Source organism: Tachysurus vachellii, chromosome 18, assembly GCF_030014155.1.
Source record: "Tachysurus vachellii isolate PV-2020 chromosome 18, HZAU_Pvac_v1, whole genome shotgun sequence".
In the NCBI taxonomy this organism is placed as follows: domain Eukaryota; kingdom Metazoa; phylum Chordata; class Actinopteri; order Siluriformes; family Bagridae; genus Tachysurus; species Tachysurus vachellii.
Genome location: NC_083477.1, coordinates 20,635,750 through 20,647,777, shown reverse-complemented (window position 1 = coordinate 20,647,777; position 12,028 = coordinate 20,635,750). Strand labels below are relative to the sequence as shown.

At 40.0% G+C, this 12,028-nt stretch overlaps 1 protein-coding gene across 5 annotated transcripts in view; it reads left to right on the top strand.

The window, feature by feature from the left end:
• The window catches only part of septin12 (septin 12), a 54,716-nt gene that overhangs the window by 29,178 nt on the left and 13,510 nt on the right, over window positions 1-12,028 (top strand). For 2 of the 5 annotated variants that reach the window (XM_060892535.1, XM_060892537.1), the window contains one exon: window positions 9,746-9,991. In XM_060892535.1, the coding sequence (XP_060748518.1) occupies window positions 9,746-9,991 (246 nt within the window). Of the gene's footprint in view, window positions 1-3,988; window positions 4,136-7,893; window positions 8,119-9,745; window positions 9,992-12,028 lie in introns of those variants that run through there. The other 3 variants (XM_060892539.1, XM_060892538.1, XM_060892540.1) reach the window with 3 other exon arrangements.

Genomic DNA, 12,028 nt, shown 5'->3' with positions numbered 1-12,028 from the left:
GTTTGACAAGTTCTACATGTGCGCTCCGTCACTCCACGCTCCTCCTTCAGCACTTTCACTTCTCAGTGTTTGAGCATTTGAACTTTTCTTTAGCTCCATTGTTGTTTCTCCGGCTCACTTTTTTGGAATAGAAGGAAATTACACGTTTTTTTTTTTTTGTTTTTTTTTTTTTGACTGGAGATTCTCTTGAGATTCAATTGAACATCTGCTTGGACTGTGTGCTGAATGAACTCCATGCTTCTTACTGTTCCAACTCCTTATTTTCAGTCTTTGGTTTCGTTTAATTTTTACTTCTCCCACTTAAAAAGTTAATTCTGACCTATAAGAAAAGAAATTAGGGGGTGCACGGTGGCTTAGTGGCTTAGTGGTTAGCACGTTTGCCTCACACCTCCAGGGTTGGGGGTTCGATTCCCGCCTCCACCTTGTGTGTGTGGAGTTTGCATGTTCTCCCTGTGCCTCGGGGGTTTCCTCCGGGTACTCCGGTTTCCTCCCCCGGTCCAAAGACATGCATGGTAGGTTGATTGGCATCTCTGGAAAATTGTCCGTAGTGTGTGATTATGAGAGTGTGTGTGTGTGTGCCCTGTGATGGGTTGGCACTCCGTCCAGGGTGTATCCTGCCTTGATGCCCTATGACGCCTGAGATAGGCACAGGCTCCCCGTGACCCGAGGTAGTTCGGATAAGCGGTAGAAAATTAATGTATAATATAATGTAATACAGTATCCGTACAATAACTATTAGTGTATAATATTTTAACGTCAGTTTTTGGTGCCTTATTTTCAACTTTGACCAGATTTCTGTGTAAATTGTCGTAAATTGGCGAAATTTTCTGTCGTTTTTTTTGTTGTTGTTGTTTTGTTTTTGTACAGATTCATTTCACAGATTTGTATCGACGCACATTTAGCGTTTCCACAGTGGGGAGGTTTTCTGTTGAGAATCTGTAAGTTTATTGAACTTTTTGAAAGAAGTGTCTGGGATTTTTTTAAATAAATTATTATTATTTTTTTTTAGTTTAGTTAATTGCCCCTCGGGTCGAGCCGGTGGTTAAGATGGTTGGCGCTGTGAGGCGTTTGTACACACAAATAGCCGACAAACGAAGCGAGCTTCACTCTGTGGCCTTTCAGTGTTTCTGGAGTGTGTAAATGTCACCAGCACTTAAGCAGAACATCAGAGTTTGGTGTTTTTCGGAGTTCCTGAATTCCAACCCATGAACTTCCTCTTGTACGGGTTCATCAGCGAGGACGTTCCTTTACTGTCAGAGAAATTAGTTTTTTCTTTTTCATTTTTAGTTCGGTTTAATTTCTACAGATTTGCGTCATGATTCTGTCTAGAAAGCGGAAGATGTCCTGAAAAAAAAAATTGTGTGAGGTTAGAATAGTAAATACAAAAATGCACTAGATTTCAAGTGCAGTTTAACAGAACAACAGATTTAGCAGAAATCACATTTAGAGCCTACAGAGGACCCAGTTTAAGAGATGATAGTGATGAATTATTATTATTACTATTATATATATATATATATATATATATATATATATATATATATATATATATATATATATATATTACTATAAGGTCACTCGCTGTTCATTTCGTCCCTCCCAGTTTTCCGGTTCACTGTTTCTGTCTTATTAAGCAGAAGTGGGCTGTTTTATTCTGATTATACCTGCACTTTTGCTATGAGACAAACTTTCAGATGTCCTCAGAGTCTCGCGTGTAGGTTGCGGTGGTCAGTATGTGACACTGTTAGATGCGAAACAGTCGTTTATTCAGTGACATAAAAGGTGTTAATCTGGAATGTTTGCGAGACAGGGTGATTTCATTTGTACTGATCTGGCAACCGAGATTCCTTTGGAGAAGAACTTGTAATTATGTTAAAATTGTGTTGCAAGACAGGAAGTAAATGCAACTGGCTCAATGTGGCACTGAATTGGTTAAAAATCAGAGAGAGAGAGAGAGAGAGAGAGAGAGAGAGGCCCACATCACACTCAGAGAGCTGTCTGTGGTCACACAAACACAGACACACACACACACACACACAGCGCCTGCAAAACTGACATCTTCAGCACATATGACTTAAGCTAGGAACAAACAGCTTCTACTTCTGTTTCTTTTCGTTTCTTTTACATGACGATGGATTTGTATGAAATAATCTTTGCTTGTGTTTTTCGAAGAACTCGACACTTCCTCAAAGTTGCACAATCGTCGCACTCCTTTCGTCTACGTGTAACAAAGGCCTTAGCGGTCGTTATTATTCCTCGTGCGCCCCACAAAAAAAAACGTATGATTCCGACAAGTCCTTTCTACGTCTCAGCGTGAAGTCTAGCGTTCTGTCTCAGGGGCCTTACTGAAAAACCAACAGGAGGAGGAGGAGATGGAGAAAGAGGACGTTCTTCTTCTTCTTCTTCTTCTTCTTCTTCTTCTTCTTCTTCTTCTTCTTCTTCTTCTTCTTCTGGCTATAGGGTAAACCCGGCATCCCTACATGGCTGCACTCAGGCGTCGTCTCTCCTCCAGATCATATAAGGACTGCATAAGTTTAGACACAAAACGTTGTGTGTGTAAAGTCGAGCAAACTCTTACTGAAGCTGTGCAGATCAACCAACCTCATGTTAAAGCAGTTAAAAAGCCGACAGGATATTTATTCTCTCTTCCTCCTCCCCCACCACACACACACACACACACACACACTTGACCCGGATTTTTCCCACAGGTCCACCGTTGCCTGGTCAGGGCTCGTTACTGAATCTCCAAAGTAACATGGAGAACATCACACACTCATCTTCATACATCTGGAGCTCTACACTTTTAAGGGCGGGGCATCTGTGAGTTCTCTAACCGTCCAATCAGCTTTCAGAAATCTACTAAATAGTGAATCATGGCTGAAAATAATGGCAAGTATTTGTCAGATGTCTAGCATGTTCTTGGTTAATGCTAACACAATGCTAATACGCTAATGCTAATAAAGTTCCTGATTTTATTCCACTAAAAGTTTCTTGTCGATTTAGCTGAATGATAAACGAATCATGATCTTACTAATGTATTAAATTATTTTTATTTAAGAACAGAAATGTATGAAATAATCAGTAGACTAGCAGCTAGCATTAGCTAGGTTTGTAGTGAATTGAATTTTTTTTTATGGAAAATAGAAGAAAAAAAAATATAATAATAAATTAAATAATGTTTTTGAAGCTTCGTTAAAAAAATGAAAAGCAGGAAGAATAAAAAAAAATCTATAAAAATGTTAAGCATTTAATTTTATTACATTATTTTTAGTAATGTAAGAATTTGTGACAATAATTTATAAAAAGAAATATGCATTAATATATGCATTAATAATTAATTAAAAAAACAGTAAAAAAAAACAAAAAAAAAAAAACAAGTAAAAGATTTAAATAAAAGCATCAATAAAAAAGCAAGTAAACCGGTAAAGAAACCGGTACCAGAACCGTGAGTCCAAACTTTCTGCTCATTAGCACAGAACCTTCTTTATGTGTCCAGAACAATCAGACTGCAGAGTGTCTGATTTCTTTGTGTCTGATCACCAGCTGATGTTTGAAGATCCAAACGTTTCTCCAGAATGTTCTTCATGCACTTGAAAGGGTCTTTAAAGGAATTGTGTTTTGATACTCATTGCTTTTCTAGGACAATTCCTTATTCTTCTGGCTCTGTGTTCATCAGGGGAGTATGATAGATGTGAGGAGAGGAAAGGAAAGGAAAGGATGGCGTGGGGGAGGAGTGGTGTGGTGTGGAGTGGAGGAGAGGAGAAGAGAAAGAGTCCTCTTTTGGATTAGTGTGAGCTCCTTGGCAATCTGCATGTGAATGAGTGTGAACAGCTTTAGCCGTTAACCCCCTCCTTCTCTTTCACACACTCACTCACACACTCATGCTCAGAGAGAGAGAGAGAGAGAGAGAGAAAGAGAGAGAGAGAACAGGAGGTTCATTAGCGTGCTGATTTAACACTCAGTGCACCTTCTCGGAGCAGGAAGCTTCAGGTTTTTGTGCAGAAACGGGACAAGGAAAAGTTTAGGAGAGTGTGTGTGTGATTGGGTGTGTGTAGTTCCTGTGGTGTGTGTGTGTGTGTGTGTGGATTGTTTTTCTCTCTTGATTCGTGAGGAGTGGACTTGTGAATGAGAGAAGGTAAGAATCCTCTATGTTGTAGTGAAATTTCTGTCTGTTCTCTGGGATCTAGGGCTGAGCATGCTGATAACAATGCAACAACACACACACACACACACACACTCGGGGGAGGGGTGGTCATCTCTAAGTATTAGTTTTATTTTGATTTTATCACTGTTGTTTTCTTTTACCTTCTGTTTAGAACTTTAAAGGAAAAGATATTCAAGAGCTGTAAATACTATTAGCTTCCCTGCTGAGCATTATGGGTATTTTCCTCTGTGTATCTTACCAATCAGATGCAGTTCATTCATGGGAAATAAACTAAAACCAAGCGGAAAGGATAAACATTTTTCCGATTCGTTAAAGAGTCGTTTATTGTTTTTGTGAGGAAAAAAGTTTATTTGGCTGCGATTTAATCAACAAGACACATAAATGCTGAAATCCTGGACCGGATTTTTATGATTAGTGTTATGTTAAAAGTTAAAAAAAGTGACATTTGAATAAATCTTGCATCAAGTCACATGTTTTCATGCACCAAATTTATCCTTTGTGGAAGCTTCTGAGTGGAAAAAACAAAACTTTGACTTTGTACTTTAAGGAATTTTGTCCCTGCAGAGAAAGACTGTATTAGCATAAAATAGCGGTGTTAGCATAGCATCAGAAGAATGAAAATTCCTACAGGATCGTCTTCCATTGTTTGTACTCAGGCGAGCATGACTCTAGTGCGCTAGTTCGGTTCAATAACGTTTCGTTTGATAAACGCGTTTAACAATACACATTGTCACAAAGCGACTTTACAGAAATCCAGATGTAGATTTAGATCGCTTATGAACAACCAGAGACAATATGAGGTAGGAACGCAGAGATGAACCAGTCTCAAACAAGGAACACGGGATTAGAAATCCTTACTGTGTACAAACTTCAGTTTTATTTGATGCATTCGAGCAACAAATTAGGAATAAACAAAGTGTGTGTCTTTTGTTAGCAACAAGCTAGCCAGCTAAATGTACCGAGTGATGTTTTCTTGACTCAACAAAACAGTGACCCGTATAGTCTGTGCTACTGATTTAACAAACAAACATGTCTGTATGGTAATCAAGCTACTTAGAGCTCATTTAAAGGTGAGAGTCGCTGCTTTACTGGACTTGTGACTAGCAAGAGGCAACAGAATGTCTACTTAGGAAGTCAGGACATTCTCAAGTTCAGCAAGTTCTTTCTCGGTTCTTGACATCTAACAGAGAAAGAACCAAAGAATACCTCTGGATTAAGGAGAGTTTCCTGAGTAGGAATTTCAAGCTGAGGACTGCTTCAGTTTTTTTCCCCAGTTATGAATTTTAATTCGATTGCAGTAACTTTCTGACCAAAGACAAATTTTCTATTTTTAACTTGGAATTTTGACACGGAAAGTTAGTCATCGTTAATGTTTAATGTTTTGTATACGTCCTTTTACGAACTGTAAAACATAGCCAAGTCAAGCCGACTGTCACGGTTCGTTTTTATGGCCCTGTTCCATCAAGGTGGTTTCTTTCAGGTTATCCTAGATAAACTGTCTAATAAAAAGCTGCTTGTAAGTGTTCACCTCAGACTGCTGCTATCAGATCAACAGATAGCGAGTGAACTTTGATAGAAAAGGCTTCACCTTTTGCAGTTTGATCAGATGTTTAATACTTATGTGGGGTAGCTAGAGTGATGATTGACCCTACACTGTGCACATGCTGTGTGTGTGTGTGTGTGTGTGTGTGTGTGTGTGGGGGTCTGAGGACCAAAAGTCTTAAAATTTCCTCAGAATGAAAGGATTGTGCCGAATGTCCTCATAAACACCTGGTCCTCACAAAATATAGAGTGTTTTGTTTTTATTCTAATGCATAAAAGTTACAGAGATTTAGGTTCTGGGTAATAATTAGTTGATTAGTTCTATAATTGTTTATTTTTTTTTTAATTTAAGTGATTAAGTGATTGTATCAATATAAGGTCCTCACAAAGATAGCTAATAAGTGTGTAACATTTTCTGGCCCTTCATAATTTCCTAACTTTTGCCTCTACTTGTTTCAAGCTAACGTTAGCTACTTGACTTTGCTGTTGAAATAAAGTAGTTCATCAAGTGTACGTTTTGTGTCCCTGTAAAGCTACTCATCTACTCATTTTGTAGCAAATCCTGATTTTCCTGAAATTTTTTCAGATTTTTTGATGTAAACGTGTGGTCCGTGGTTCTCGGTCCGTTCCCGCTGTGTTTGTCATCCTTGTGGCATGTGTATGATTTGTGTCTGTCCTCGGAAAGCAGAGCGACCAGCGGCTGATTAAACACAGACGCAGGCCTGCACTGCTTCGGTTCCAGTGTTCAGTTTTTTCTTTAATTGCTCAGATGCTCTTTTCTTCGAGCAGTTGTTCACATCGTGTCAGTCTGTTTGTCTTTCTCATGCATCTGGAAGACAAGGCCGTTCCTCTGTTCCCACAATCTGTGTTTGTTTGGGACTATCTATTCCTCTATATTCCTGACCTGCTACATTCTCCACCTTTTTCTCTTTTCCTCGATTGGGATATACAGATATTGTTGTTAATATACAAGGTTGTTAATGTAAATCTGAATCAAGTAACTGTGTGTTTTCCGTCGCATTAACTACCTCAAACAGAATGTGAGATTTATATTTTTTAAGTATATTTGAAACGCTAATTTCCACCTACGAAATGAACATATAAAAATTATTGTAATATTGGGGTTTTATCTATTAGAGAAGTTTATGAACAAAGACTTACAATCATCCTACTTAAGATTTCACCTCTAGTAAGAAATTGTTGATGTAGTCACCAGATATTTGCTCTATTTACCTTGCTTTATTCTATCCAGCCTAACTGGTATAGAAGAACGGGGGCATAGAAGACTTTACTAATGCCACATATACATTACAGCACAGTGGAATTCTTTTCTTCACATACCCCAACTGTGGAGGTTTGGGTCAGAGTGCAGGGGTTGAGGGCCTTGCTCAAGGGCCCAGCAGTGGCAGCTTGGTTGTGCCGGGCCTTGAACCCCGATCCCCCCACCCCCCCACCCCACCCCACCCCACCCCCATTCAGGTTAGGCGGATATCGTCGGCATATTTTGGTTAACCTGGTAATATGAGGACTTACGCAGCCTTTGACGGAACTTTTCACCCCGATACCTATAACAGTATTACTTCAGATCAGTGTAAGTAGAAGGTATCAATGCAGTTGCACTTTTTCGTAAAGACTGGGTGTGTCCCCAGGGCAAGAATTAATTTATCATTCATCTTTCACTTAAATAACCACTTTATCATACTCGGGCTGCTTGTGGATCCTATCCTGATAGCAGACATGCGGTAGAAACTCAAAAAACAGATGGTATCCCAAGATTGGGGTAGAACCTGGGATACTGTAGCATGTCAAGTGGTATAACTGAGTTGGTTAAGGGTACTTACTTATACTATGGGCATAAGAATATCTGTTCTATCCTTCTTTCTTTTTCTCTGTCTCTCTTTCTTTGCATCCCTGTAACTGAAGATATTCTATGAGATTTGTACAGCAGGCTTTAGCTTGCAGGGTGTTTCCTGTTTATCAACTTTATACCATGCTTGAGTGAGCATGATGCTATTGATGATTGCCTATTTTCTAGAGATATTAGGAAACATCTTATGCACCACTGTACTTTAATGTGTTACTCAGGACGAGTTCATACAGTATGACTCTTCACGTATTGCATTAGCCAGAATCCTAAACACAATGTAGACTAGATGTGTGAGCAGGCCTGTGTGCACAGCATGAGCAAAGTCTTATCAAGGAAGTGAACAACATCCTCACTTCCTCACTGCCTCAGGCACAAACACGTCAACACTCTTCCAGCATAACGCACTTCTCAGTCAGAGATAGAGATGTTAGTGCGTTTAACGAGCAACGGGACTGTGCCTGGAGGTAGGCCATTACGATATAGCAGATAATCTTCACGTTTGCAGACTGAAGCTTTATCTTAGAGCTGGAGTACCCAGTAAACGGTCGGTGGGGGGTTACTTTTCTGAAAATTGTTTAGTTTGTATCTTCTGTATGTGTGAATTCTTGCTCATTCATTGTTCTTATCACGTCTTGTCTACACAACTCGTTTTAATTGGGTCATTTCCAGACTATTGCTTATTGTTTAGTTTCTAAAACTCTCAAATAATGAGATAATCAGCTAGTTTTATTGTCTTACAGGAAGTGTTTTGTAACTGTGGCATGATTACTGTCACACTCCACTTTCATTGCCAACAGCATCCCCTGATTATCAGTCAATTCATAGGTCAAACCAAACTAAAAAGAAAAATCCAGCATATTTACAAAAGTTGCTGTTTTGTCCGCATGTGGATAGATACGCAATCAGACACAAATTACCACAGGTTTTAATAGCATAGCTGAGTGACATTTAGCCATGCCCACAAAACTCTGTAAAAAGTTAAGCTATCAGAGTGTTTAGGTGGGGAATCAGCAGCATCAGACGGTTCCTGGAAGCTTGTCAGATTATCCTACACGTCCTGTCGTGCTTTGATGCACATATGAACTAATGCAAAGCTATACAGCTTGTATGTAGGTTAAAGAGCAGCTGTGATCTGAGGTCCCACTGGGTCGGATTAAAGTTTGAAGGTTTAGACCGTCTGACAACATTGTCTCGGCGTGTAATTTTAAACAAAATGATAGTATGTGAGCACCCTGCTAGTATACATGACTATACGGTGATATAATGAAGGATTTGTCTTTAGCATGCTGACTTTAGAGCTTCTAAGCTGGTTCATGGTTGCCTTGCTAATCCCCTTAGCACACCAGGGACTCTTGAGATTTTGAGACTTTATTTGCAATAGATAAAAGTTAGTGCTACAATGATAACTCATCTTCTATAATGGCTAATTGAAAAAATGGTCACTGCTAGCCACAAATTTTCCCTAAAGGTTTGTTAGCTGCTAACCATCTATACTTTTAAGATACTCTGATTCATCATAGCTAACCTCAGATGACCTGTCAATTCATTTACCAAGCTGAACACTTTTTTTGCTCATAGACACTGTCCCCCCCCCCCTCCTCCTACCCCGAAGCGATGGCAAAATCAGCCTAGCGGCTTAGCTTCAGTGCCTCAGAGGATGAGCGCTCAAAAGTACTCTGCTTGTACTCTTTTTTTTTTCATGTCAGTGATCTCTCAAGAGCACTAAATTGAGCAGAACAAACTCTTAGCTCAAACCACAGAAAACATGTTTTTGATCGATTCCTCCTGACTTGCTGTGCAAAGTTCATTGCACATACCGGCTGATTTTTATGCTAGCCCCCCGAGATCTGAGGGATGTGCAACTTAGAAAGGAGCTAAGAAAGGTTTCAGATTCCGCTTTGTGTGGCCTTACTTAAATTACTTGCTGAGATGTCAGATTAGCAATTGGAATTAAACACAATTTCATATGTTTCAAAAATGGTTATGATGCTAAATACTTTGTAAATTTTCGATGCTAAAATAGCTTTGTGATTGATGTGAGGTAAATTAGTGCAACATCAACATTTTGATGTCATTTTTTATTTCAATCGTGCATATTGGTAACAGTGTCGAGAAGAGCATGTAGCAAAACTTTATGCTAATATACAACCTTTTTTTTTCTCCAATTGCAGAGACGGTGCAGGAGCTGGACTTGGAGCTGGAACAGCCCGTCCGGATGGAGGAGGAGAGGGATATTAAGCTTCAGCTGGAGGAGAAACATGAGGTTGGGAAGGAGAGTCCTTTCCTCGTTGAGCCCAACATGCAGGGCGTCATCAGAGGTGGCGACCTCTTCGGCTACGTAGGAATCGAGGCAGTGCTGGATCAGATGAGGCGCAAGACCATGAAGTCTGGCTTTGAGTTTAACATCATGGTGGTCGGTGAGTAACTTATGTTACATGCCACATGCAGCAGCATGCGTTTAATCTGGGACCAATGCGACTTGTGCAAATGATGTATTACGACATCAAAACTTCAATTTGCATGCAGACAAGAAGCTACTGTGGATTACTGTGATATTGTAATGATGAACAAAAACCTCTACACATGCTAGGACGCGATTTGCTGAGTCATAGCTTCCCGCTACTGATGAATACATGTTTTCCAGCATGGTGTAAAAAAAAACCTGGCATTTTTGGCTCAGTGTAGAACTTTTTGCAGATTTGGCAACAGTCAGGAGATTTCTTCATCTAAATTTAATATTAAATCGCCGATAAGCTTTTTAACCGTAACAGTAGACATGATTCAGGGGCAGAATTAGCGGCACAGAACCACAAGGGCAACACTGCGGTGTGGTGTTTTTGAAAGCACAGAAAAGAGAAGCGTGGCACGGAGTAACGCTGAGGTAAACACAACTCTCAGATGTTGGCAGGAAGGCTGTGGCATGCTGGAGGGGAACTTCAGCGGCAGGTGAACAGGAAACGTGTGTGTAAAGCAAACGTCTAGAGCTCGGCTCTTTTTTCCAACCCTAACATTAACAGCGATTAGACATGAAGGAGTCGATTCAAGCCTTAAAGCTCTTGTTGTCGGTTTCTGGAGAAAAAGCTTTCTTCTTAGGCAAGATTTTCACTCGATGTTGGTGTAATTAGAGATTTTGTTGCATTAGATAAATGAGTGTGTGCGGAAGTTTTTAAGTTTCTTCCTATTCCATTCATCCTATTCCAACATAAATGTTGTTATTGTTTTTTTCTTATATAACAATGGTACTGTTTTTCTCAAAAAAGAGAAATGTTAAGCTATGCTAACATAAGTGTGTGCAAATAAATGAACAAATTACTGAATTAAACGCTTAAACGTTAGAACAGTTTTTTTGGCTTTAACCAATAAAAGTGAACACATTTTGGGTGACAGAAATGTGACAGTAAAATATAACCGAGTACAAATACAATATTTGGAATTTGCATAGGATTTTTTTTACTATAATAGAATTTGTTTGGGCGTCATGGTGGCTTAGTGGTTAGCACGTTCGCCTCACACCTCCAGGGTTGGGGGTTCGATTCCTGCCTCCGCCTTGTGTGTGTGGAGTTTGCATGTTCTCCCCGTGCCTCGGGGTTTCCTCCGGATACTCTGGTTTCATCTCCCGGTCCAAAGACATGCATGGTAGGTTGATTGGCATCTCTGGAAAATTGTCCGTAGTGTGTGATTGCGTGAGTGAATGAGAGTTTGTGTGTGTGCCCTGTGATGGGTTGGCACTCCGTCCAGGGTGTATCCTGCCTTGATGCCCGATGACCCGAGGTAGTTCGGATAAGCGGTAGAAAGTGAGTGAGTGAGAATTTGTTTGATTTATTTATTTATTTTTACAAACCCAAGCTTCCTGTTTAGGCCACGCCCATTTCAGCTTCAAGCCGTGTAGAAATATTTAGGTACAGGTATATGAAGCACTAAATAAACACATGTACAGATAGTGTACTGTAGCCATTTTGAACACAGCCATATTCTATAACTTGGACAGTGTGTTAAATCAGTCTTTTCCCCCACGAATGTTCTGCTCTGCCTCTTTTGCTTTGTATCCAGTAAAAGTTACTAGCTAGACTTGTGTTAGCTTCTCAGAGATATTTTGCCTCTCAGCTTGGCTTCTTGGCTCGGCATTCTCTTTCTTCTCTCACCCTTTAGCTCCTAGCTCCTAGCCCCTTTGACTGAACGACTACCCTGTTCGAGATCACCACGCGATCCGATCCCAGCCAGTCAGTGCTCAGTAACCTCCCAGTATGAAGTGTGTGTGTGTGTGTTTCCAACCTAATTAAATGCCGTGTGGTATTGTTGTGCTGTCTGGGATGTCCAGCACCCAGGATTTATGATGGGATCAGTGTAACATATTTAAGCACCCCTTCACCCCCCCCAGTTCTTTTTTCTTGGCCAGGGTTTTTGTTTTTTCATTTTTCTGCCGTTCCTCTGATGTGAAAATAAAGAGACAGTTT